Genomic DNA, 27,535 nt, shown 5'->3' on the forward strand with positions numbered 1-27,535 from the left:
CGTTGCTGATTGGCTGCGGGGCTCAAGGGTGTCGGTTGGCTGCTCCTCGCACCTCCCCCTCGTGCCGCTACCGCCGCCACTGCGAGGAGCCACTTGGCGACGCCAGAGCCAGGAATCCGGGTGAGTCGGGGCCCTGGGTCTAAGATGTTCCCGGTGTCCAGCGAGACTCAGGAGGAACTGCCCCTTTCAGACTTTTTCTCCTCGCCGGGGTTCTTTGGTGCTCCAAGCACTCTGTCACATGGGAGTTGTAGTCTGCCTTATGCTGTCGACTACGGGCCGGATACAGGAAAAGACTACCATTCCCAGCAGGAACTGCGATCAGCTGGTCAACAAACGCTCGGGCCACGCCTCCCGAGCTTGCTCATTGGAGGACATGTCATTTAGCCCCTCCTCCCGGCGTTTCATTGGTTACTGTCCCCCACAGGGGCTGGGTTCCTGCTTAAGGCGGATGGTGATTGGATACTGTATCTGTCACTCGGCGCATAAATAGTCTGTTAATTGGCTAAGGCAGATGTCCATCACCTGTTGTAAGGTAGGGTTCTGGGCATATCAGGCAGTCGTAGGCTTAGGTTGGTGTCGGTCCCGGAGGGAGGCCGGTCTTGGAATTTGGCCCCGCCTCTTGGCGCTGCCGGAGGGGCACGATTGGCGGTAGCGAGTGTCGCTCGTGGCCGGTAGGCGGAGCCGACCAGACTGCGACTATCTATTGGTCTAGGTTGGCGCCGGTCAGCGGGGTTGTGGCCGGCAATTGGCTGGTTGCTCCAGCTGTTGCAGGTCCATTCACCATTTTGTGTGTTGGAGTAAAAAAAAAAGGGAGAATCGAGAGGGAGAGCCGGAGGGGGGGCGGGGAGGGACCGGACCGGACTGAACCGGGGCCACGGCCCCCCGCCCCGAAAGCCCGCGGAGGCCGAGGTGAAGGGCGGGGCCGCGGCTGACACAGCGTGGGGGTTGGAGGGGAGCTGGAGGCCGAGAGGGGACAGGTGGCAGGGGACGGGAAGGGGTACAGGGCAGAGGAGGTGGGCGGAATGGGGTGGTCAGGGGACGCAGAGCGCAGCAAGTGGTGGGAAACGGGGGGAGTGGCAGGAGAGGAGCGACGGGGGGGGGAGAGGGCAGGGGGCAGAGCACTGCTCAGCAGGAGAGGAAGGGTGACAGGACGGGATCAGGGTGACAGGGAGAGAGAGGAAGGGGACCGAGTTGGAGGGGGTGAGGAAGAGCAGAGGCGACGGGGCAGAAGGTGTCAGATCTGGAGGCCCGGGGATGGCCGGCAGGAGGGTGACCCCGGGAGGAATAGGTTACAGAAATAAACGGGGTGACCAGCAGCGGGTAACAGGAGGGGGGGGGGCTAGTGCCTGAGGAGAGAGGTAGAGGAGGAGACAAGATGGGAGAGAGGTGGCAGAGGAGAGGGTTCCAGGAGGGCGGATGGGGACAGAGGGTGTGAGACCCTAAAGGACATGGGGTGGCCCCGGGGACGGGGTGGGGGGGACGGGGGGCTTCAGGAGTCACCTCTCCCTTCTGTGAGGGGGGTGAGGGCCCACAGGACCCTGGATGGTAATAGTCAGCCATGGTGGACAGGAAGAGCCTAGGCCCCAAGAAACAAGAGGTTTGGCTCTGAGGTAAAGAGACGGGCCCAGGCAACAGGGTTAAGGGACGTGGGATAGTGCGCGTGTAGGCCCTGGGTGGGGTAGGAAGGTTTATGTTTGGGCAGGCTTGGTACCAGATCTCAGGCTCCAGAATGGTGCCCTAGTAGGTCAGTGGGGAGATGGTGAGGAGGGGGTTGTCCGCCTTAACTCCAGAGCACTCTGGTGCCAATTTCTGGCCCTGCAGACTCTGCCTATCTATGAGAACCCCGGGATTGTCCCACAGGAAGAGAAAGCCCCAAGTTGGAGAGCATGAGATCTGGGATCCCCGGCAGCCTGAAGACTGGTCTGAGGGCCCTCAGATGGTGTGTGACTTCTGGGAGCATCTAGGACAGTTGCGCTCATTTTTTTGGCCTCTCAAGTTTTCCAAGTCACTTGAGAGTAAAGTTTTTGGGGGTTTTGTTTGGCTTTTTGTTTTTTGGGTTTTTTTTGTTTTTTGTTTTTTTTTTCTTAGGGCAGCTCGAAAGGGGGCGGGCAGAATGACTGTTCAGGAAGTGGGTGAGGTTGGCCTGTCGAGCTTGTCCTGCTTTCTTTGACCTCATCCTACTTATCCCACCTGGAGTCGGAGGGCATATTTGGGTCTTTGGGGATGCTGACCAATTCAGACATGCTGCCTAGCCAGCCCAGTTTGCTTGAGGTTGCATGCAGACCAGAAGTGGGAGCTGGGCTTGCAGCAGCCATCATGCTGGGTGCTGTTGGGGGAAGGGGAAGACTTCTTTCTATGTAGTGGGACAGAGAAACCCTGGGGTGTGCAGTTCTGTGTCCCACTGTGTGATGACGTGTGCCTGTATTTGTGCGCGTGCGTGTGCTCATGTACAGTCCTGTGGCAGTGCTGGTATGAGCTCTTGCCCCAAACGTGCCCCTGCCTGCTCCCTGCCAGGATCTGGGAGGATGGCAGTACCTGGCAGGCCTGGGGTGCAGAGAGAGTGGGCAAGCATCACTAGGGACTCTCAGCTGCCTGCTCCTTCCCACAGTACCTGGCCGGGCATGACTGCCTGGAGGAGTGGAGGGGGAAAGACACGTACATCTCAGCTGTGTTGCCTCCCTTTCTGTGGCTTGGTGCTTATGTGTGTTTGTGTGTCCATTTGCATGTGTGCCCTCTATGTGGTGAGAGTAAGAGCAAGCATGCCCTGCGGCTCGTGTAACAGGAAGCACACAGCAGTGGTTAGGAGCACAGACTCTGGAGCCCTAGAGTGCCTGGGTTCAGAGCCAGTCTGCTTCTTCATTGGTGGATGATCTTAAATCTCTTCATCTCCCTACAGCTTGCTTGGTAGTATCACCCATCTCTTTTTTTTTTTTTTTCTTTTTTCTTTTTTTTGGTTTTCCAAGACAGGGTTTCTCTGTGGCTTTGGAGGCTGTCCTGGAACTAGCTCTTGTAGACCAGGCTGGTCTCGAACTCACAGAGATCCACCTGCCTCTGCCTCCCGAGTGCTGGGACTAAAGGCGTGCGCCACCAACGCCCGGCTAAGCACCCATCTCTTGAGGGGCTGCTGGGAGAGGAAATAAGCAAGCTTAGCAGAGGGCTCAGGACAGTGTGAGTGCTCCATAGTGGGAACTCTCAGTGCTCCTCACACTCCTTGGGGCAGTAGGAGCCGGTGTGTGTGTGTTCCATGTCCCCTGCAGAGAGAGCAGGTGTGTGAATGCTCCCCAAGGAGACCCAGGTGCCAGAATGCTTGCCAGAGTTCACATGAGTTAGAGATAGCCTTGTGGGTCGTGGAACTCAGGCCGTCAGCTCAGCAAATAAAAGTCCCCAGGGGCCCTGGGTCTGTGGGTGTTCACAGTTGCTCCCGGTGATCTCCGCTGCTCTCCTGTCTCATAGGTGGACAGACGATGAAGCCAATGAAGAAAGTGTGCCCTGGCCTTGCAGGTTCTGCCAGCGGCAGCAAGTCCCCACCAGCTACCAGGGCCAAGGCTTTGAGACGGCGAGGGGCCGGGGAGGGTGACAAGCCAGAGGAGGAGGATGAGGAAGCACAGCCACAGGAGCAGACAGGGCCAGAAGAGGCTGACGAAGGCGAGGAAGAGGAGGCTGAGCGGGACCCTGGAGCTGAGGGGCCACCTCCAGAGCTGCAGCCCAATGACCCTACTCCAGGCCTAGCTGAGGACCCCAAGGGAGATGGGGAGGCAGGCCGCTGGGAGCCTTCACTCAGTCGCAAGACAGCCACATTCAAGTCTCGAGCCCCAAAGAAGAAGTATGTGGAAGAACACGGTGCTGGAAGCGGCGGTGTGGGGGGAGCCCCTGAAGAGCACGAGCGGACCCCTGAGGATGCTAGTGCCCTGGGTGTACCTCCACGGCCACCCACCTCCACCCGGTCCTCCTCTACTGACACAGCCAGTGAACACTCAGCTGACCTGGAGGATGAGCCGGCTGAGGCTTGTGGTCCAGGCCCCTGGCCCTCTAGTACCACCAGTGGTGGCTATGACCTTCGGCAACTGAGGTCTCAGCGGGTGCTGGCTCGGCGTAGGGATGGCCTCTTCTTGCCTGCTGTTGTGCGCCAGGTGCGCCGTAGCCAGGACCTAGGTGTGCAGTTCCCTGGGGACCGGGCCTTGACTTTCTATGACGGGATGTCCGGTGGTGGTGTGGACGTGGTTTTGGATGCCACGCCACCTCCAGGTGCACTGATGGTGGGCACAGCTGTCTGTACCTGTGTAGAACCTGGTATGGCTGCCTACCGAGAGGGTGTCGTGGTGGAAGTGGCCACTAAACCAGCTGCCTATAAGGTCCGCCTCAGTCCTGGCCCCAGCTCCCACCCAGGCCCACCAGGCCCTCTGCCACAAGCCCAACAGCCGCTGCACCGTGAGCCTGAGGAGGCTGTATGGGTCACCCGTTCTAGCCTGCGCCTGCTTCGCCGGCCCTGGGACCCTGAGGCCTTGCTGAGGAAGCACCCTGCAGGTCCAGAGGAAGAGCAGGCTGAGCCTGGGGTCACTTTGCCTCCTTGCCCTTCTTCCTTGGAGCCCAAGCAGCCAGAGGACGCTGAGGTCTCCAACATCAGCTTTGGTAGCAATCTGGGAACTCACTGTGAGGAGGGTGAGGAGAAACACCCACCAGCCCTGGGCACCCCAGTCCTGCTCCCGCTGCCTCCACCCCAGCTCCTGTCACCACCCCCAAAATCCCCAGCCTTTGCTGGCCCTGGTCGCCCTGGCGAGCAGCCTTCGCCCTGCCAGGAAGGAAGCCAGGGTGGCAGCCGGAGCAGCAGTGTGGCCTCGCTGGAGAAGGGCGCCGCACCAGCAGCCCGTGCCCGCACGCCATTGACAGCTGCTCAGCAGAAATACAAGAAGGGTGATGTGGTCTGCACACCCAATGGCATCCGGAAGAAGTTCAATGGCAAGCAATGGCGCCGGCTCTGCTCTCGGGATGGCTGCATGAAGGAGTCCCAACGGCGGGGGTACTGCTCCCGCCACCTTTCCATGAGAACCAAAGAGATGGAGGGCCTGGCAGATGGTGGGCCAGGTGGGACTGGGCGGCCTGCCGGTGTGGCAGCCCGTGAGGGAAGCACTGAGTTTGACTGGGGTGATGAGACTTCGAGGGACAGTGAAGCCAGCAGTGTGGCAGCCCGAGGAGACTCCCGCCCACGCCTGGTAGCGCCTGCCGACCTGTCACGCTTTGAATTTGATGAGTGTGAGGCGGCTGTGATGCTGGTGTCACTGGGCAGCTCCCGGTCAGGCACGCCTTCCTTCTCACCGGTCTCTACACAGTCGCCTTTCTCACCAGCTCCGTCCCCCTCACCCTCACCACTCTTCGGCTTTCGCCCTGCCAACTTCAGCCCCATAAATGCCTCGCCCGTCATCCAACGCACTGCTGTTCGTAGCCGCCACCTGAGCGCCAGCACCCCAAAGGCAGGTGTGCTGACACCACCAGACCTGGGCCCCCATCCACCGCCACCTGCCCCTCGAGAGCGCCATTCCTCTGGCATCCTACCCACTTTCCAGACCAACCTAACCTTCACTGTGCCCATTAGCCCTGGTCGAAGGAAGACGGAACTGTTGCCCCACCCAGGGACATTGGGGGCCTCTGGGGCAGGAGGTGGAGGAGCTGCCCCAGATTTCCCCAAGGGGGACAGCTTAGACTCTGGAGTGGACTCAGTGTCCCATACACCTACCCCTTCCACGCCAGCTGGCTTCCGGGCCGTGTCCCCTGCTGTGCCCTTCTCTCGCTCCCGCCAGCCTTCACCGTTGCTGCTGTTGTCCCCACCTGCTGGACTCACCTCAGACCCAGGGCCTTCTGTGCGAAGGGTACCTGCTGTGCAGAGGGACTCACCTGTCATTGTCCGAAACCCTGATGTGCCACTGCCCTCCAAATTCCCTGGAGAGGCCAGTGAGGCACGGGCCGGGGGACCTGGGCGGGGTTGCCGTGAGACCGCAGTGCCCCCTGGGGTGGCCAGCGGGAAACCTGGCCTGCCCCCACCTCTGCCTGCTCCAGTGCCCATCACTGTGCCTCCAGCCGCGCCAACTGCTGTGGCCCAGCCGATGCCCACCTTGGGCCTGGCTTCTTCACCCTTCCAGCCCGTGGCCTTTCACCCTTCACCTGCTGCCCTGTTGCCAGTTCTAGTGCCCAGCAGCTATCCCAGCCACCCTGCCCCCAAGAAGGAAGTCATCATGGGCAGGCCTGGAACAGGTAAGAGGGTAGGTGGCTGGGCTACCTTCCAAGCTGGGCTTTGGAGAGTGATGAGCCAGCCGCCTTTCCGAGGAGGGTGATAGGGGAGGTTGGTCGGCTCGCTACACAGGAGCGGTAGAGGCTCACATGCCAAGCCAAGAACTTTTCAGATGTGGTGGCATTATCAGAGGCTGCTTGGTGGGGACCCTTGTCAAGGCTCTACACTCCCCAAGTCAGGCCTCTGTGGGGCTAGTAGAGGGACAAAATGACAGTCATAATGACACTCCTGGGTCTCGGGGGACTGGGCCTCCAAAAAGATAAGCACTGCACACGGTTATCTTGCCATGTTTCAAACCCAGCCCTTAACACAGCACTCACCACACACACCCTGTGCTAACCCATTTCAAATGTTAGCTCGTTTTGTCTTTACACCACTGATAGGTGGCTGCAAAGAATGTGTTTGCTTAGAAGAAACTGAGGCCAGGTTAGTGATATCACATTAAGGCAGGTTGGCTCTGGTGCTTGGTAAAAGAAGGGAGACAGACCCTTTTTTTTTTTTTTTTTTTTTTTTGGCTTTTCGAAATAGAGTTTCTCTGTGTAACCCTGGCTGTCCTGGAACTCACTCTGTAGACCAGACTGGCCTTGAACTCAGAGTTTCACCTATGTCTGCCTCCCGTGTGCTGGGATTAAAAGGTGTGTGCCATCAGCACCCCGCTAAGACAGAGACTCTTAACAGGCCCTTTCCTAGTGTGTGGAAGGCCAGGGTTGGAAGGTGGGTACTGGATACTCCTCCAGCTGTGAGCCTAGCCTGGCTGTCCTGAGGACAGGGTGTAATATGTAATAGACTGCTGTCTATAAACAGGTTCAATCTAAGTGGTTGGGGTTGTCGGTCAGTGTTCTGGAATCCGTGCAAGTCTTGAGAAGATGCTGATCCAGCCAGAAAAGTCAGAGGGGCTTGGAGAGAGGGCCAGAGACCTGAGAACAGCGACTCGACGATGGCATATAGATGAGATTGGGCAAGGCAGGCAGATGTGGGGGAGAGCGTGTGCAGAGGCATTGAGGTCGAAGCAGATAATTAGAAGGCTGGAGACTGTAAAATCAAGGGCCCTTGAAAGTAGGGGGTTATTGGGAGGTGCATCTGAATTGGTGAGCAAGAGTCAGACCTCAGAGGGTCATTTTATCCTGGGGACAGTGGGAAGGCTTGGAAGGCTTTGAGCAGATGTGATGATAGCTGCACTGTGGAGGGAGAGTTCAGGCCCTGAGGCCAGAAGAGTTCATAAAGGAAGGAGCCTGGTTTGTGGCTGTGGATAGGAGTTGCTGTGGCTTAGGCTGGGGGAGGAACCACTTTACAAAGGAGCCAGGCCTTGCCCTTAGCAAAGCACCAGCCTAGGCCTGTCTCCAGAGCCAGGGCACAGGGACACGGGCTGTGTCTGCCTCTCATGCTCATTTACTGAGGTTGGGAGCTGTGTGCTTCGGGGTTCTCCAGCACATTTTGCATTTGTTATTGTAGTTGACCCAGTGACTACCATTTCAGAAGTAGACGCAGCAGGAATTTCTGTTTAGGCAGATCTGTAAATGCAGGTGAAGGTCTCCAGTGACCCTCTGAGTACCCATTTCTATGCCCACAGCCCCCATTGCTGAGCTGTATGTCTCCTGACACACACACACACACACACACACACACACACACACACACACACACTCCAGTACACTCCAGTGCTGGGGGGCAGGCTTGGCACCACTGCAGGTAATGCTGAAGCCTACAGGACAGGCCTGGGAGGAGCTCTTGTCATATCCAGATGAGGAAAACTGAGGCCTTGACCAAAAGAAGGTCCTGCTGTCACCCGGCAGGGAGAGTACAACTCTGCCTTACCCAATCTTCCAGCTTCCAGATAGTAAGACTCACTACCAAGAGTTCCAGTGGGAATGGCTTACTGAGCACCAGCATTGCTATACATGGCATTCTTTGCATGAGCCCTGTTGAGTTTTCACTCAGAGTCCTCACAAAGCCCCAGGAAGTCAGCAGGATGAATCCTGTTAGACACTGGAGGGGCCTGCAGCTCAGCGTCTAAGTCACTTACCTAAGGTCACCCAACTAAGACTAGAAAGGGTCAGGATTTGAACACAGACTACCTGGCTCCAGATAGAAGCATTTAAGTACCATCTGTGATGATGATGATGATTAAAATAACCCTTTATTGAGCATATACTATGTGCCTAACCCCAGGCTTGGGGCCATTTCATCCAATCCACCTGATGCTGTGAGACAAGGATTCCCAGCCCTGTTGTCCAGGTGTAGAACTAAGGCCCTTTGCTGGAGGCCACCGGGTTGTCAGAACTTGTCCAGTGCCTGTCCTGGCAGTTCTGAGCAGTGACTCCCTGACTACACCCATGCTGAGGTATCTAGACTGCCCTCAGGGTTGCAGGCAAGCAGCCTTTCATTCTTCTCCAGAGGCCTCCCTGGCCTTTGGGAGGCAGGTGCCTGGAGGCCTACTGTCTCTAGAGTTCAAGGAGGGCAAACACTGTCTAGGGGCATAATAGGGTCACAGTCCTGTCCCCTTTTGCCCTTCCATGTCAGGGCCTTACCCTCTACCAGAGGGCAGCAGGTGTGAGGGGGCGGGTCAGGGCAGCCTGCAGGTTCCTGCCCCCTCCCCAGGCATTTGCTTCCTCCGGGGGACATGCTGGGGCAGGCTGCCGGCATTCTCTGCATTCTGCTCATGGCATGGCCAGCCAGCTGCCATTGCCACCTCCCTTTGACTCTTCCTGCTTGTTCCCCAGGAAAGGAACACCCTCCCCCTTACCAACCTGTGGTCCCCACCCAGGAGGCCAGATGTCTCGGTCCCATTCCTGGCATGGTCTCCTTCCCAGCTCCCAGCTTCCTGCGTGGCTTTGCAGTGTTGACACTTAACTGTGCTATTGTCCTCTCTTTCAACCACTATGTATCCATCTTTCCCCTGGGCTTTTTCCAGGTGTTTCTCTTCTCTCTTCCTGGCTCTTTGTATCATTTTCTAGACCTCTGACCCCTGACCTTTGACCTCTACCTGCCTGTCTGTCTTGGGGCTAGGTAGATACACCTTCATGAGTTTGTCCCTACTTGGGCTTCTGCTCTTAATCTAGGGGGTCCTGTGTCTGCCTTGGCCTCCTCTAGCCCGCCCTTCTCTATTCTTTCATTTAACTTTAGCCTGTTTTGTTTATTCTTGTTGTTGTTGTGTTTTTTAAAATCTCTGTAGGTGTTTGGCCTGCGTTCTATCTGTGCACCATGTGCATGCCTGATGCCTTCAGGCCAGAAGAAGGTAGATTCATTGGAACTAGAGTTGTGAGCCACCTTGTTTGTACTGGGAATCAAATCTAGGTCCTCTGGAAGAGCAGCCAGCGAGTGCTCTTAAACTCTGAGCCAGTCTGGAATCCCTGTTGTTGGTTTTTTGAGACAATTTTTTTTTAAATAGAATTTATTTTAACTTTATTTTATGTGCATTAGCGTGAAGATGTCAGATCCCCTGGAACTGGAGTTACAGACAGTTGTGAGCTGTCATGTGGGTGCTAGGAACTGAACCTGGGTCCTCTGGAAGAGCAGTCAGTGCTTTTAACCACTGAGCCATCTCTCCAGGCCCCGAGACAAGGTTTTTTATACAGCCCTTTATATAGTTCATTATAAATAAATGAACTATTTATTCATTTTTCTGCTTCCACCTCCCGAGAGCTGGGATTACAAGCATGTACACGTTCCATGACACTGAGATTAAACCTAGGGCTTTTTGCATACTTTTTCCGTTTGAGACTAGCTCTCATTTTGTAGGCCAGCCTGACCTTGAACTTATGGCAGGCCTCCTGTTTCGGACTCCTAACTGCTGGGATGGCTGGCGTGTGCTGCCAGAGCATGCTCTCGAACTGTTTAGACCCTCTTGCTGCCTCCATACCAGCCTTCTACCCTAGTCTGCATGTCAGAGCCTCTGAGTATTTTTAATATTCATTTATTTATTTTGAAGGAGAGATAGAGGAAGAGAGAGAGAGAGAGAGAAAGGATGAGAATGGGCATGTCTGTATGTGTGATGTGCCAGATTGAATTTGTGACAGAAAGAGGACAACTGTGGGAGTCACCTCACCTCTTTTAGCATGTGGACTGTGGACTTGAACTCAGGTAGTAAGGCTCCACAGCTGGCCACTTCACTGGCTTCAGGTTCTTTAATCTTCTCAAACCAGTGGGCAGTTGCCAAACACTAAAGTCTCCCACCCGCCCCCTTTTCCTTTAAATAATTAGTGTGTGTGTGAGGGAGCCAGAAGACAGTTTTGTAGAGTCAGTTCTCTCCATCGTATAGGTTCTGGGAACTTAATTGAGGTTGCTTGTACAGCAAATGCCTTTGTGTGCAGAGCCACGCCAGCCACTTTCCCACACCTTTCTTAGAGAGTTTAGGGAGGCTGGCCAGGCCTGGGAGCTCCTTAAGTTACAAATTAACTGTCCATTTTTGCCCCTCAGACCTGCTGAGAAATGTTGGTATCCACCCACCATACACCTGTTCCCCCAGGGCAGGAAGATGGGGGCTGTATGGGCCAAGCTAGGAGATCCGGCTAGAGGGGGTGTCAGGAAAGCAGGTTCCATGCCCACCCACCCACCTGCTAGAGGGCATGACCCCGAACACCCCCATCCCAGTCTTCCAGGGGACACATGTGGTGCCAGCTCAAGAGACCAGGCAGCATGTCACTATGCCATGAGCAGTGGGAAAAATGAGGCCTAGAGAGGGGCTGAAGGGCTTGAATCTGGTCAGCCTGACTCCCAAATTCAGGGTCTCCCCACTGGAATGTGCACTTTCTCTCCAGCATCGAACTGGTATCCTTCCTCATCTGTGTGCCAGGGGCAGGGCTGAGCTGAGCGGTCCTGGGGCAAGCGAGTGGGAAAGGATGGGACAAGGGAGAGCCGACAGACAGTTCCTTCCTCTGAGGAAGCGGGAGGTCAGGGACAGCTCTGGTTCATGGAGACTTGAGACGGAAGTTCGGGTAGGGTTTTCATCACAGGTAACATATGAACTGATTGATGTGTGAGAAATAAACAGAGTTCAGGGCGTGAAAAGGGGGTGAAGGCGCCTTAGCTTTCAGAAGCTAGCCAGAGCTGGAGCTGTCAGTAGACTCCAGGCTTGGAGGACGGGTGCCCTGGGGAAGCCTGAGAGCAAGGCTGAGAAGCCGGGCTAGTAAAAGCCTAGAAGCGGTTTAGAGCCGAGGAGGGGAAGGCTGGCTCTCAGGGTCGGATCTCAGCAGATGATCCGCGGGAGGAAGGGTCCCGGGACGAGCGTTACTTGGGGGAGATGATAGGAGGAGGAGGGAACTTTCCTGAGCCTGTGTGAGTCTTGCTAAGAGACCCCAACTCTCTCCGAGCTTAACAGCTTGGCGCACCGGATACTGAGAGGGGTCAGGCTGCCTCCTCGTGGCGGCTGGCGGCGGGGCAGTGGACCCGCGCATGCGCGGCGAGGGCCGGGATGGGGGGGTGGAAGGCGTGTGTCCCGGAGACCCTGGCGCCCGGGCATTAATGGCTCCATTAGTGGCCGGGAGGGAGGCGCATTAGCGGCGGCGACGGCGTCTGGCTCCCATTACCACCGGCGGCAGCGGCTGCACCGCAGGCGGCTGGACGGTAGCCCGGCGCGCCGCCGCCTCCGCCCGCACCTCGCCCCTGCTTCCCGCTCCGCACGAGGGCGCGGGAAGGAAACCCCGGTCCCCTATTTCGGCTGCAGAGCTGCACTCGGGCAGGCTTGGCCTCAGATGTCGGCTTTGTCACCTCCCGAATGCAAAATGTCCCCCTCTCCCACCCCAGCCTGTTGCTGGCGAAAAAGACAGGAAAGCGGTGCACCTGGGGCTTTGTGGACCCAGGCCGCGCCCACCGCCGCCGGCACCTATGGGTGCGTGTTCCCGCCACCCTCGGGATAGATCGCCGCCCCCGCAGCAGTGCGGCGGTCCCGGTCCTTTCCATTGGTTACCGTCGCACCTTCCGACCGCCGATTGGCAGAGTGTCCCGTCCCCCGCCCCCCACCCCCCGCCTTTCTGTGTCGTTAACCCCTGCGCGGCCAGGTTCCCCGACTGGGTGCTCCGCCCTCCCCCAGCCCAGACAGACTGGGTGCCAGCTGGCCCGAGCCCCGTCGCGGCCCGCGTGGGTGTCAGGCCGGCCGGGCACCCGCCCGCCTTCCAAGCACAAAGCGGCTTTGTAGGGCCTGCCGGGGACTGGCTGGGGGCCAGGCGGCTAGTGGAAAATCTCGTGAGCGCTGAGAGAGGAGGGGAACGCAGGGCGGCGCCCCCTCCTCTGCGCCCGCCCGCCCGCCCGCCCGGGAGCCAGCACACAACCACTCACTCACTCCCCGCCCTCGCACCTTTCCACCCCCAAGCCCCCATCCCGCTCTCCACCTGCATTCTGCTCTTCTCCCAATCCCCGGGACTCCCCCCCCCCAACACACACTTATCCCCTCCCTCCTTTTCCCTTGCTCCCCCTGCCTACCCTACCCTAGCCTGGCTCACACTGACTCACCCTGACGCTATTTTTAGACCCCCATCCCTGTTGAGCCTTGCCAGCCCAATCCTAGGCTCGTTCCCCAGGCAACCCTGGCCTGCGCCGACGCCTCCCGGGATGGGTGGGTGGGTGGGTAGGTGGGTGTGTATGTTGAGAGCGGGTGAGGGGAGCTGGGGACACCGGGGTGGTGAGCCCAGCCTGGACCAGGCTGGAGAGCAGGGTGGGGAGCAGCCAAGGGTGGCTGGCGAGGGCGCGGTGTCTCGAGGGCTCAATAAATGGGGCCATGAGTTCTGAGTGAGTCGGCCTGTCCCTTGGTCTGTCAGCATCCCTGGCAGTGGGCCCAGGCATCAGGGCAGGCAGGCCCTGGCCTGCACCACCCCAGGTGGCTGTGGATGTGTCTGGGCTCTCTGTCCCCAGGCCAGGATGGTTTTGTTGGGAGCTACGTAGTTTTGGGCTAACGCTTTTGTGGAGTTGATGAGGGGTGGTGCAGCGGGTGGCTCCCATCCTAGCCCAGCCCAGTACCTTCCTTGAGTGAAGGATGGCTGTGTACCTCCTCTCAGATAGGGCTGGGGCCCTGGTTTAGGGAAACCCTCAGCCCTTTCCAACTTGGGAGGCCCCAGTTAGGGCTGGGTATGGCTGGAGAGGGGAAGCTGTTTGGGGGATAGGACCTGCTCTTTCCCTTTCACTCACAATCCACCCCCACCCAGGGTTCTTCCACCCCGAACAATAGAAGCTAAGTATAGGGCTGGCCTAGTGCCCAGGGCAGGGGGGCCCTTCCCACCCGGATTCCAGCCCCTCCCTGCCAGGCAGGGCCCCCACTTGGTTGTACCCTGCCCTGAAAAGGGCCTCTTCCTAGCCTTTTTCCATGGGTACTGTGTGTTCTACCAGATGTGTGTGCAGTCGACCCAGATGTGAGGCCCTGTTTCCCTGCTGTGCTGGGCTTGGCTTTTTTATCACCCAAGAGAAGTGGGCAAGACAGCCTTCCCTGAGCTCTGCCCCTGGCACACTACAGTGGGGAAGGGGTTAACTTGCCAGTAGGTGACTCACTCCCTCAGACTCACCGGTGGAAAGAGGTGGGGGCGGCAGTGGGGAGATAGTGGGCCACATTGATTTCAGCCTCACATTGCAGTCCCTAGGGCCGTGAGGTAATGGAGGGCCTGAGTCTGGAGCTGCATAAAGAGGAGTGGGCAGCCACCTAATAGTCCCTCGGGCTGTCAGCCAAGTGTCTGGCCCTCTGGAGGTCAGAGGGATACAGACCTTCCTGTCCCCTTAGGATCGGGTTACTCAGGTTTTGCCCTCTCCCTTGCCTTCAGCTTTGTCAGGGGCTGGGGAAACCCGAAAAGGAGGGGTGCCTGCCCTTGCTGAAGACCTCTCCTTTCTAGAAGACCCCCTCCTGTGTGCTGCTTACCTTTCTCTACTGTATCATCTCCGTTTGTTCTTGTTTCCCTGTTTGTGTCCACCTTGAGTCGTGAGGAGAGCACTTGGAGTCCTGAGCTGTTAAAGCTCTGACTGTGTGGTCATGCATCATTTAGCCAGTCTCTTGGAACTTCATTTTTCTCACTTAAACGACGGGGGTAAGGCTCATCTCCCTTGGTAGGTGGGTGTGGGACTTCGATGAACATGCTAACACACACAAGCTTCCAGCACATGGCTGCGCCCGTCTCAGTTCCTTGTCTTTCCCTGGTCCTTTTTCTGGGGGCCCGGTGATCATGGAAGATGGGCAGTGGTGTGACCCACTGCCGTAGTTCCAGAGTAGCGGGTCGCTAGCGTAAGAGCAGGTCATAGGGCTCTGGAGCCCGAAGGAGTGGGTCGGTGCCCTGGGGTGTGGAGGTGGTATCCTCTCGCAGTGTCTGAGAGTTGGTGTGTCCTGGGGAGGGGGTACCTGGGGTGGGTGCTTAGAGAGGCTGTGTGAGAGTCAGTGTGGGCATAGTGGACGAGCCTGTCTGCCGAGATCGGCCCAGTGCGTGTGGGCTGATGGAAGTCCGACAGAGAGAGTGTTGCTGAGGCGTGAGCACGGTGAGGAGTGTGAAGTGGCGGCGGGCATGGGCAGGGAGTTCAGGGTCATGCACTTGTGCGCTACTACATCTTTGCCAGCAGGTGTGGGGAGTATGGCTTCGTGTGTGTGACGGCACGGGCGTAGGACGGAGGGCGTGCGGTGCCCGTAGCGGTGTGTAAACGAGAATGGGTGTGGCGTGGCAATCTGTGTGTGAGGAGGCTGCGCGCGCCCGTGGACTGGAGTCGGGGCTCAGGGATGACTTGCCCAGCCCCTCGCAGTTGGTGCTCGCCGTGATGCCCGCGCGCGCTGGCCACTGCCCGGCGCGGCACCCCGGGCCGCCCCCCTGGCGGGCTGCCTTTGCTGCAGTGCGCCCTCCCTGCCACCCCGCTGCGGGCCCGCCCCCGGCCGGCCCGGAGCCAACCGGAGTCCGCCCCGCCCCGCCCTTATTTGCATATGACTGACGTTCCCCCGGGGCGGCCAATGGGGGTGGGCGCGGCGGGGCCTGACCCGCGCGCGGCGCCAGCAGCCAATGGGCTCGGGCGCAGGGGGCCGGGTTTGCGCGGAAGGCCGCGGGGAAGCGGGGAAGGGGCGGGGGGCGCGGCGGGGGAGGGGAGCGCGTAGTAGTGGCGGGCGGGGAGGCGGCGGTGGCTCGGCGCGGGGCTCTGTTGGAGCGCACGGACGCCAGCCACCACGCCAGTCCCGTCTCTCGGCCCGGGACCCGAGGGCGACCTGGTGTCCGGCCGCCGGCCCAGGGCCCGGAAAGGCGGGGCGGCGGCGGCGCTGTCGGCCGGCGCGCGGGGGCCAGAGCCGTTACCCGCCGGAGCTTCGCGGGAGGAGGGAGCGAGCGAGCGAGCCAGCCAGCCAGCCAGCCAGCCAGCGGAGAAGGGCGGGGGCCGCCCCCGCGCACGCGCCCGCGCCCCGCCCCCGCCGCCGCCGGCGCGCGCGCCGCGGCGCGGAGCAGGACGGCGGAGCAGGGGCACGGGCGCGGCCTCCCGGCGCAAGCGGCGGCGGCGGCGGCGGCGGCGGCGGCCGCTCAGGAGGTGCGAGCCCCTGCCGGGCTCCCGCCGCTCCGGACCATGTACTCGGCCCACAGGCCCCTGATCCCCGCGTCCGGCGCGGCCTCGCGTGGCCTCGGGATGTTCGGTCAGTAGCGTCCCGCGCTGGGGCTGCGGGGGTCAAGGTGTCGGGGCGCGAGGTGCGGAGTGCGGGCTTTGGGAGTGATGCCTGCACGGCACGGCGGAGGAAGAGTGGAGGGGTGGCAGAGAAAGTTTGGAGCCTAGCGGGGCCGAGTGGTTAGCGATGGCAGGTGTGAGGGTAGCCCCGCGGTGGCGGTGGCGGTGGCGGTGAGGAGCGGGGCGTGCGTGGAGACAGGTGTGGTGCTTCGGTGACGACGGGGACGAGCAGATGGGTTGTGATTGGTGCTGAGGGCTACAGAGTAGCAAACAGGCTCTGGAGTCTGGCTTAGCCTAGGGCCAGCCTGGAGTCCTGCCGGGGGAAGGTGTGGAATGAGGACACGGAGCGGGCTTCTTGGAGTAGTGGTCCAAGGACAGGCTGGGGGAAGCTCCGTGGCTCAGAACAGACCCTGGGCAGCAGTGTTTGTGGGGCGATGAGTTGAGAGGGCGGGAGAGAGGCACACCTGGAGGGTGATACATTAGCATGAGCGGAGGACCAAAGGACTGCCCCATTGTCTGCTTGGCCTGTCCACTCCCTCCCTGTTTCCAAGAAAGGTAGGGGGTCTTGATGAGAAAGATCTTTGTGGAGGTAGAAACACATCCAGGGCCTTGCGGGGCGGTCTTGAGGTTGGCGTCTCTAGTTGGCTGTAGGGTACCTAGGGGTGGGGGCCAGGGATCTTAGGCATCTTGAGTGCCTTCCAGTTTTGTTTCTATGCATCCCTGTTCCCTCTTTTCTTTGTCAGCCCCTCAGAATCAGATCTTGAGGCCAGTTCTTCATACAGTGCTCCCCCAGGCTAGATTTCTGAAGGTATTGGGGTGGGGTCATCTCAGGTCAGCTTCTCTGGAGCCGGGGGAGGCAGGGAATGATGGATATCAGAGATAGGGCGGTTCCCTCCTTCTCTCTTCCCCCTGAGCAGGGGCCTCTCTCCTCTGCTGGTTCCACTTCCCCTGGAGCCTGCGGCCTGCCAGTGTGGGGAAGCTCACTGATAGCCCTGCTGCTCAGTCCCAGCAGGCGTGGTCCCTGCTGGAACTGAGGGACCACCCACTTTCCCACCCAGCTTTCAGGTGGAGCTGTGCCTCAGTGTGGGACCTTCCAAAATCCCAACTGGTGATAGAATTATCTTCCTGTCTGCTACCTCAAGGAAACACCTGGCACTTTAGCTTCCACTGGGCAGGCTCACAACAATTCTCTGCTCTGTCCCATTGTCCCTGCCTTGTCTTCTGAGGAGTTTACCACACCCTCCATCTTTCTGGGCAAGGAGACTGGACACTGGGCATGAGATGAGCCCCGGGGTTTACAGTGATCGAAGCTTCTTTCTGGGTGTTGGAGTCTGTTTAGGAGACAAAAGGGAGCCACCTGGACCCCACCCAGGAAGGGCAGGTCTAGCCCTCTGGGGCCTGGTTTGGGGGGAGGGGGAAGGCCAGGGGGCGTGTTACTCAGTATGGGGCTGATGGAGATTCCAGGCCCTGGACACTAGTAGAGACAGAAGAGGAAATAGGGCCATCAGGAAAGGGGGAGTGTGAGGCCAAGGTGAGGGCCGCGTCCAGTGGCCGCGTAGTTGCTGAGAATGTAATGCCTTAGTTGTGGGAGGGTTGTCCAGCCCTGCAAAGGTGGTAGGACATCAGAGTGGGGTATGGCAGCTGAGAGTGACCTGGTTTGTGGCAGGAGCCAGTTCCTCTGGCTTGGTCCCTGGTGGCAGGGCTGGTGGAGGTTGGGAAGGAGGAGTGGGACATGAGTACTATTTGTCTTTCCTGCTTCTGTCCCCTTTTTTTAAAATAAATCTAGAGACCTTTTAGGGATATTTTTTTCCTGAGTGATGTCTCACTGACTGACTGACCTAAGAGGCAAAGGGCATAAAGACTGGGTGGAGCCACTTCACACAGGTTGGGATGAGCTTAAGTTGTGGTGGAGGTTAGGGCCAAGCTCTCCTGGCGCCCGGCTCACACGGCTCCTTTCCACAGTGTGGACAAATGTGGAACCTCGTTCTGTGGCTGTGTTCCCCTGGCACTCCTTAGTCCCCTTCCTGGCACCCAGCCAGCCAGACCCCTCTGTGCAGCCTAGTGAGGCCCAGCAACCTGCCAGCCACCCTGTGGCCTCTAACCAGAGCAAAGGTAAGGGGTAGGGACTGTGGGAATGCCTGGGCATGGGGGTCCAGGTAGCCCAGGGGCCCCTCTGATTGACTGCTCTGCTCCCAGAACCTGCTGAATCGGCGGCTGTTGCTCATGAGCAACCACCAGGAGGGGCGGGGAGCGCTGACCCTGGGCGACCTCCTGGAGCCACATGCCCTGAGAGCCCAGGGCCTGGACCTCCACTCACTGTGGGGAGTGTGGATCCTGGTAAAAGTCTTCCTCCCACCACTGAGGAGGAGGCCCCTGGCCCCCCAGGAGAGTCCCGGCTGGACAGCGAGACAGAGAGTGATCATGATGACGCGTGAGTCCTCCAGGGCCTGGTGTAGGTTGGGGGAGCTGGGGTGGGGGTGTGTGCGTGTGTGTATGCCCCTCACTGACCCTGATGCTCCCCACAGCTTCCTCTCCATCATGTCTCCCGAGATTCAGCTGCCCCTGCCACCTGGAAAGCGCCGGACCCAGTCCCTGAGTGCTCTGCCCAAGGAACGAGACTCATCTTCTGAGAAGGATGGACGGAGTCCTAATAAGGTAAGGTGCTTCCTTTATGCCTGACAAGCTTTGTTCCCCTGCGGACCCCAAGCCTGTACCGCAGTCCTAACCGTCCTCTGGACCTTGGTAACTGCAGCGGGAAAAGGACCATATCCGTCGGCCCATGAATGCCTTCATGATCTTCAGCAAGCGGCACCGGGCCTTGGTCCACCAACGGCACCCCAACCAGGATAACCGGACTGTCAGCAAGATCCTGGGAGAGTGGTGGTATGCCCTGGGGCCCAAGGAGAAGCAGAAATACCACGATCTGGCCTTCCAGGTAATTGTCCCTCTCCTTGGCTCTTCCCAGTGTTGTCGGTTGGGGCGTTGAGTGAAGGGTCGCCCTGCCCTTTCCTGCCAGGTGAAAGAGGCACACTTCAAGGCCCACCCAGATTGGAAGTGGTGCAACAAGGACCGAAAGAAGTCCAGCTCAGAGGCCAAGCCCGCGAGCCTGGGGCTGGCAGGAGGGCACAAGGAGACGCGGGAACGGAGCATGTCGGAGACGGGAACTGCTGCTGCCCCTGGGGGTTAGTCAGCTCCTTGGCTCTCCCCCTGCCACCTCTCCCTGAGGGCTGCCAGCCTTCCCCTTGCTTGCTCAACCCCTGCCTGAGCAACTTTTCGTCTTTGTTGCTTTTGAGGACTCCTCCACAAAGGCACTGGCAGTTGTTTTTTCGTGAATGAGCCAGGGAGATGCAAAAAAAAGAGACCCAAATACAAATCATTGCCTACTGCTATTTATTGAGCATTTACTACATGCTCAAAAAAAAAAAAAAAATCAGACCCCTTTTCCAGATGAGGAAATAGCCTCAGAGATGCCAAGTTACTTGATTAACGTCATGGGCCACAACCAAGATTTAAACCCCAGCTTGGTTGGCTACCCGAGACCTTAGTTGCTACTCAGTATGCCCTGCATTAGGGTACCTTGGGGGTTATAATGCTGTGGCTATGGCCTTCTATGAGAGTGGGGGATCTTCCTGCTTCTCCCGCATAGGAACACTAAGGCTCAGACAGACAGGCCAGTGGTTAACTAACTAGCCAAGACCTCATGGACCAATGTCCAGGCTTGCTCACTCTGAGAATGCTTCTAGGAACAGGCTTGCTCCCTGCAGGCCCAGAGGACAGAAACTTGGCAGAGAGGAGTTGTTGGGCTGGAGACAGGTGCTTTATCTCCACCAAGTGTCTCAGGGTCTCCAGCCTGTTTTCTGCCCAAGACCTAGACAACATTCTGTGGAAAGTTGGGCCAGTTCAGGTGCTGGTAGAGGCTTCCTGACTCCGTGACATCCCCAACAACTTGTGCTTTACAGTGTCTTCTGAGCTCCTGTCCGTTGCAGCCCAGACACTCCTGAGCTCGGACACCAAGCCTCCAGGGAGTGGCCCCTGTGGAGCAGAACGACTACACACGGTTGGGGGGCCTGGCTCAGCCCGACCCAGAGCCTTCTCTCACAGTGGGGTCCACAGTCTTGATGGTGGGGAAGTAGACAGCCAAGCACTGCAAGAACTGACCCAGGTTGGAGGCCCAGGTCACCCGGGAGGTGGGGTAGGGAAGGGCTGCGTGAAGCAGCAGACGCAACTAAACCCTCCCTGTCACCCATCCCACAGATGGTGTCTGGCCCTACGTCATACTCCGGCCCAAAGCCTTCCTCCCAGTATGGCGCTCCAGGGTCTTTTGCAGCTCCTGGTGAAGGAGGTACCTTGGCCACTAGTGGGCGGCCCCCACTGTTGCCCTCCCGAGCCTCTCGTTCCCAGCGTGCAGCCAGTGAGGACATGACCAGTGACGAGGAACGCATGGTCATCTGTGAGGAAGAAGGGGACGATGATGTCATCGGTGAGTGGGACAGGGCCTGATGGGGCCTTGTATCAAAGGCTCGGGGTGGCCAGAATCCAGGTCCCTCGGCTCCTTGAGTTGGTTCTCTTCTGTTTGTTTGTGGCTGTATACTGTCAATTCTGCTTTGGTCAGGGAAGCTCCCAGCCATGCAGGAAACACAAGGACATGGGTGTCATTAGCAGACAAGGTAGTCTGCTTGACACGGGGATGAAGCCAGAGCTCAGATTGTGTTCCAGACTATTTCCTCCTGGGTAGTTCTGTGCTCAGTGCCTTCCCCACACTGTTCTCTGCTTCCTCAGCTGATGACAGCTTTGGCACCACTGACATTGATCTCAAGTGCAAGGAACGGGTGACTGACAGTGAGAGTGGGGACAGCTCTGGGGAGGACCCAGAGGGCAACAAGGTGAGTTTTGTTGGGAGCTGGGGTGCGATGCTGTCCTGTCAGTCTTAGAACACCCTTGGCGGCTGACCCAGGGGGAGAATTGGGTCTGAGGAAAGCAAGCTTCTTGGCTCAGGGGCAGTTGGGTCCACACCCAGGACACGTTGGCCTTCAGCTCACAGGGACGCGCAGGCAGGGGTTCCTGGCATAGTGACCCATCTGTCTATACTCCCTGACGGGTTTCTCTTTCCTTAACCCCAGGGCTTTGGCCGTAAGGTGTTCTCACCTGTCATCCGCTCCTCTTTTACCCATTGCCGTCCAACCCTGGACCCTGAGCCTCCAGGCCCTCCGGATCCACCTGCAGCCTTCGGCAAAGGCTATGGTCCCACCCCGTCGTCATCCTCACCTGCTTCCACCTCAGTCTCCACCTCCTTTTCACTGGGCTCTGGAACCTTTAAGACCCAGGAGTCTGGCCAGGGCAGCACAGCAGTCCCACTACGGCCCCCACCTCCTGGAGCCGGGGGCCCGACAACACCTTCCAAAGCCACTCGGTTTCTTCCTACGGATCCTGCCACCTTCCGGCGCAAGAGACCTGAAAGTGTTGGTAGCCTGGAGGCGCCGGGGCCCTCAGTCATTGCAGCACCTCCCAGTGCAGGAGGAAACATTCTGCAGACACTGGTTCTGCCCCCCAGCAAGGAGGAACGGGAGGGCAGTGGCACACGGGTGCCCTCCCAGCCCCAGCCCCAGCCCCAGCCCCAGCCCCAGCCCTGGCTTATGGGGCTCCAGCAGCCCCTCTGTCCCGCCCCGCTGCCACCATGGTCACCAATGTGGTACGGCCTGTCAGCAGCACTCCTGTGCCCATTGCCTCTAAGCCTTTTCCCCCCTCTGGCCGGGCTGAGGCATCTTCCAACGACACCGTAGGTGCCAGGACTGAAATGGGCACTGGGTCTCGGGTGCCGGGGGGCTCCCCATTGGGTGTCAGTTTAGTGTATTCAGATAAGAAGTCAGCAGCAGCCACCTCACCAGCTCCACACTTGGTAGCTGGACCCCTGTTGGGCACTGTGGGGAAGGCACCGGCTACTGTCACCAACCTGCTGGTGGGCACCCCAGGCTATGGGGCTCCTGCATCGTCTGCTGTTCAGTTTATTGCCCAGGGAGCCCCAGGCAGTGCGACCCCTGCAGGCTCAGGAGCAAGTGCTGGGAGTGGCCCCAATGGGCCAGTACCCCTGGGCATCCTGCAGCCAGGTGCCCTAGGCAAGGCAGGGGGAATCACCCAGGTGCAGTACATCCTGCCCACACTGCCCCAGCAGCTTCAAGTGGCACCCGCCCCAGCACCAGCACCTGGGACCAAGGCAGCAGCTCCCAGTGGCCCTGCACCCACCACCAGCATCCGTTTCACCCTCCCTCCGGGCACCTCCACCAACGGCAAGGTCCTGGCTGCTACAGCACCCACTGCTGGCATCCCTATCCTGCAGTCCGTACCTTCCGCCCCACCCCCGAAAGGTGAGTCCTGAGCTGGCTATTGTAAGGATTTGGGTCACAGGCCTGTTTGGTCGTCTTGTAACCTTCTCTTCTGTTGCCCCTCTTAGCCCAATCAGTTTCTCCTGTCCAGGCCACACCTTCTGGTGGCTCAGCCCAGCTGCTTCCTGGGAAGGTGCTAGTTCCCCTGGCTGCCCCTAGCATGTCGTCAGTTCGAGGTGGAGGGGCTGGCCAGCCACTGCCCCTGGTTAGCTCGCCTTTCTCAGTACCTGTCCAAAACGGTGCCCAGCAACCTAGCAAGGTAAGGCACTCACTCGGTAGTGGCCTCGCCTCTCGCCTCTCCTCACTGTTGCGTGTCATCCTCCTATTAACCCGTGTCACTGTCCACCTTTCCTGTGTTCTTTGCCATTTTTCCTCCGGGACTTGAACTGGTGTTTTCATTTATGTATTTATCTGAAGCTTGGGGACCAACACTTATTAAGTGTTTGAGAGAGAAAAACAACAGGGCACGATGCAAGCTGTAAACCCTGGCAGTAGCTGGGAAGGAGGAAGTGAGAAAGTCAGGCCTTTTGAGTGAGGGTTAGCAATGGAGGTCTGTAAGCTGATGCAGAAAGTGAGTTAGGGCAGGGTTAGGTTAGGTGGCACACCCATTTCCTTCTAGCACTCAGTAAACGGGCAAGGGGACATCTATCTGGGTAAGTTTAAGGCAAGCCTTCTACACAATGAGTTCCAGGCTCACCTCTCTCAGAAAAGGGGCAGGGTTGAGGGGGAGACTGGGGAGCACTTGCTCTTCTTGCAGAGGACCTGGGTTCCCAGCACCATGTTCTTACACAACCATCTCTAACTCCAGTTCCTGGGGAATCAGACGCCCTCTGCTGGCTTCCACAGGCACTGCGTACACACAGTGCACATGTATTTGTGTGTGTGTGTGTGTGTGTGTGTGTGTGTGTGTGTGTGTGTGTGTGTGTGTGTTCAGGCATAATAAAGTCTTAGAAGATAGAAGAAAAACAAAAGTTGAGGCTGTTCAGAGAAAGCCCAGAGTGTCTAGGAAAACATGCCTAGGAGTTTGATCTGTATCCTAAGAGGGAGGTGAAGAAGAAACATTTTAGTTGGAACTCAGAGAAGCAAGCAGGCTCAGCAGTGAGAATCTGTGAGCAGCCTCCTGTTTTCCCTGCTGTTTGTTTGCAGCCCAGTGTTTCCTCAGTGCTCGGTATCTGTGGGTTATCTAGGTCCTCCTTCTCCTTGTCTGTGGTCTCTCTACTGGCTTGATCTCAGGTCCTGAGTTCTCTGCCTTTGCTTAGCCTACATTCTAGGCCTCAGTCCACTCTGTCCTCCTTTTGGGTCCCGTCTTGCTCTAGCCCATGGGTGCTCTGCCCACAGATTATCCAGCTGACTCCCGTGCCAGTGAGCACACCTAGCGGTCTGGTGCCACCCCTGAGCCCAGCCACAATGCCGGGACCCACATCACAGCCTCAGAAGGTCCTGTTACCCTCTTCCACAAGGTGAGCCGGGTTAAGTCCTTTTTTCCTCACTCCGTGACAGAGCAGGGGTGGGTAGGACCAGCCCACCTAACTTCACTCCTCCCCTCCCCTCCCCTCTCCTGTGACAGGATCACTTATGTGCAGTCAGCAGGGGGGCACACTCTGCCTCTGGGTACCAGTCCTGCATGCAGTCAGGCTGGAACAGTGACCTCATACGGGCCCACCAGCTCTGTAGCTCTGGGCTTCACATCGCTGGGGCCCAGTGGTCCTGCCTTCGTACAGCCCCTGCTCTCAGGTGAGGGCTGGCCTGGGGACTTGGGGTGGGGTTGACACAGCTGCAGACCCTAACTTGGTTCCTCCCCCCCCCTTCTCTGTTCTCCCAGCAGGCCAAGCTCCATTGCTGGCTCCTGGCCAGGTGGGCGTGTCACCTGTGCCTAGCCCCCAGCTGCCTCCTGCCTGCACAGCCCCTGGAGGTCCCGTCATAACAGCGTTTTACCCTGGCAGCCCCGCACCCACCTCAGCACCCCTGGGCCCACCTTCCCAAGCTCCTCCAAGCCTGGTCTACACTGTGGCCACCAGCACCACCCCACCTGCTGCTACCATTCTGCCCAAGGGCCCACCAGCCTCTGCCACTGCCACTCCAGCCCCCACTAGTCCTTTCCCTAGTGCCACAGGTGGGTGTCGGGGAAATTCTGGGGCACGGTTCGTGGGAGTTGGAGAATTGAGGGGGTGGGCTCCAGTGAGGCCTGGCTCAGTAGATGTTCCTTTCCTTCCCAGCAGGCTCCATGACCTACAGCTTAGTGGCTCCCAAGGCTCAGAGGCCCAGCCCAAAGGCCCCCCAGAAGGTGAAGGCAGCCATCGCCAGCATTCCCGTGGGGTCTTTTGAGTCAGGCACCACTGGGCGGCCTGGACCTACACCCCGACAGTCTCTGGACTCTGGTGCAGCCCGAGAACCAGCTGCCCCAGAATCAGAGCTTGAGGGGCAGCCCCCGCCCCCAGTCCCCCCACCTCCCCCAGAGACCTGGCCTGCTGCCCGGAGCAGTCCCCCGCCACCCCTGCCTGCTGAGGAGCGACCTGGCACCAAAGGCCCTGAGACTGTAAGTATCTAACTGGCTGGTCGCACTGCTTGCCACTTTCTGTCCTTTTTTCCTCCATGTGTCCCTGCCTGTCTGCTGTGTCTCATCCTCTTTGGGGTCTGCATTCTGGGTATTGTGGCCTTCAGAGGCCGAGGGCTTGTCTCACTTCTCATCTTGCTTTATCTTGCTCCTGGTTATTGGCTCATGATCTCCCCACCCCACTCCCTTTTTGAGTCTGGGTTTCTTGTAGCCTAAGCTGGTCTAACACTCTGGCAATACAGAGTGCTGGGATTACAGGCACGAGTTCCCATTACTTCTTTTTTAAAATGCCTCAAACTCAGAGATCCATCTGCCTCTGCCTCCCCATTAAAGGCGTGCGCCACCAAGGCCTGGCTTAAAATGCAGTCCTTCTAATTCTAAGCCCAGTGTTTTTGCTTGTCCCCACCCCAGGCCAGCAAATTCCCCAGCTCATCTTCAGACTGGAGAGTCCCTGGGCTGGGCCTGGAGAGTCGTGGGGAGCCTCCCGCTCCTCCCAGCCCAGCGCCTGCTCCTGCGACAGTCCCTAGTGGGAGCAACAGTGGCAGTGGCAGTGGCAGCAGTGAGGGCAGTAGTGGGAGGGCAGCTGGGGACACACCTGAGCGCAAGGAAGTGACTGGTTCTGTGAAGAAGATGAAGGTGCGGCCCCCACCCCTGAAGAAGACCTTTGACTCTGTGGACAAGTGAGCAGGGGCTGGGACCCTGGAGGACTGCCTGGGGCTGATGGGAGAAGGGGCAGCTGCAGGTGGAGACAAAAGAGGTGACCCTGCTGGCCCTCCAGCAGGGTCCTGTCAGAAGTGGACTTTGAAGAGCGGTTTGCTGAGCTGCCCGAGTTTCGGCCAGAGGAGGTGCTGCCCTCACCCACCCTGCAGTCTCTGGCCACCTCGCCTCGGGCCATCCTTGGCTCCTATCGCAAGAAGAGGAAGAACTCCACTGGTAGGCCGGCAGCCCTGGCACCTAAGTGAGTTGGGGGCACAGCAGGGGCCGCCTCCACTAAAGCTCAGTCTGCTTGTTTGGCCAGACCTGGACTCGGCGCCTGAGGACCCCACCTCGCCCAAGCGCAAGATGAGGAGACGTTCGAGCTGTAGCTCCGAACCCAACACCCCGAAGAGTGCCAAGTGCGAGGGTGACATCTTCACCTTTGACCGCACAGGTGCCAGAGTTGAGGAGACCAAGGGCTTCCAGGAGTAGTGGTATCATGAGGGTAGTGGGGACAGGCTCAGTCAAGACTGACCTGGTTCAGAGCTGGCAAGGCTTGGTGGGCACCTAGATGATGGCAGGGAGCCGTGAGTGAACAACCTCCCTTTGCTCGGGCAGGCACTGAGACTGAGGACGTGCTCGGGGAGCTGGAGTATGAGAAAGTGCCCTACTCCTCACTGCGGCGCACCCTGGACCAACGCAGGGCCCTGGTCATGCAGCTCTTCCAGGACCATGGCTTCTTCCCATCAGGTGAGAGAGGCTCTTGGGAATCAATCAACTCACGCATGGGGCCTTGACCACGCGTCTCTCTCACCGTCCTCTGTCCCCAGCCCAGGCCACAGCAGCCTTCCAAGCCCGCTATGCAGACATCTTCCCATCCAAGGTGTGTCTGCAGCTGAAGATCCGAGAGGTCCGACAGAAGATCATGCAGGCAGCCACTCCCACAGAGCAGCCCCCTGGGGCTGAGGCCCCTCTCCCCGGACCACCCCCAACTGGCATGGCTGCTACTCCTGTCCCCACTCCCAGCCCTGCTGGGGGTCCTGATCCCACCTCTCCAGGCTCGGACTCTGGCACTGCCCAAACTGCCCCTCCACTGCCTCCACCCCCAGAACCTGGGCCTGGACAGCCTGGCTGGGAGGGGGCTCCCCAACCCTCCCCACCTCCCTCCGGCCCCTCCACAGCTGCCACAGGCAGGTGAGAGGCTCTTGAAAAGATCCCAGGACCTACAGTACCCCCCTCAGGATATGGACAGTAGAGATGGCAGGGATTGGGGGCCAGACAGTGGGATAGTTACCTCCTCCCCAGTAAGCCATTTGTCCTTTCCGGTCTGGCGTGGACTGTGGCCTGTTCCCCTTGTATATGTTCTTCCCTCCCTTTGCTGGGGGGGGGGGAGGGCAGCAGGCACAGACTCCCTCCACAGAGCTCTTGTACATAACCTGAAGTGTGTGACCTTCAGAGCTTTTCCCGTGTACTTTATGCAGAGTGGCTCCTGTGAGGGCTGCGAGCTGGAGGATAATAGTGTGAGCCTTGGGCCACAGGGAGATGCCTGTGGAGTAGTGGGGAGTTCATGCATCCCCCTTTTTCCCCAGAGGGGCTGGACTCAGGTTAGTTTGGGGTGGGGGGGGCTCCTGCACTTTGCCACAGGCATGGGGAGGATTTTCCCCACCCTTTGCCCTCCCAACTTGGGTTGTACTTTCTAAGAAGGTGATTTCCCCTCCACTGTCCCCCGTCCCCAGAACAGAACATGTTGATCATGTGCAATATTTCTTTACTGTGCCGAGAAGCCGCAATGACCGAGATTAAAGCCGTTTAACACACCCGTGGCTGCCGGCGTGTTTCTCAAGCGCTGCTGCCATGCTGCTTTTCCCAGGCCATCATGGGGCAGTTCCAAGACTGCCACTATGCCATCAATAGCCTGTTAGGGTCAAGGGACTTTGGGCTGACATCTTTGCCTCTGTGAGTGAGGCAGCCTGGGCAGTCTTGAGAACTGTGCCCGCCTGCCTATCCAGCAGGCAGCAGCTTGGT

At 58.7% G+C, this 27,535-nt stretch overlaps 1 protein-coding gene across 1 annotated transcript; it reads left to right on the top strand.

Annotated features, from left to right (window-relative positions):
• Positions 1–27,327, top strand: Cic (capicua transcriptional repressor). The gene is given in 22 exon segments (XM_035449205.1): positions 1–120; positions 3,454–6,246; positions 17,843–17,992; positions 18,077–18,311; positions 18,406–18,535; positions 18,633–18,815; positions 18,897–19,062; positions 19,840–20,042; positions 20,135–20,360; positions 20,660–20,763; positions 21,001–21,471; positions 21,474–22,242; positions 22,329–22,519; positions 23,599–23,720; positions 23,828–23,994; positions 24,083–24,373; positions 24,477–24,796; positions 25,226–25,494; positions 25,593–25,747; positions 25,833–25,964; positions 26,129–26,260; positions 26,341–27,327. Coding segments are annotated over 21 exon segments (7,566 nt in total). The 5' UTR covers positions 1–120; positions 3,454–3,464; the 3' UTR covers positions 26,709–27,327.
• The last annotated feature ends 208 nt before the right edge of the window (positions 27,328–27,535 follow it).

The sequence above is a fragment of the Cricetulus griseus genome, chromosome 9 (genome assembly GCF_003668045.3).
Source record: "Cricetulus griseus strain 17A/GY chromosome 9, alternate assembly CriGri-PICRH-1.0, whole genome shotgun sequence".
Classification (NCBI taxonomy): Eukaryota; Metazoa; Chordata; class Mammalia; order Rodentia; family Cricetidae; genus Cricetulus; species Cricetulus griseus.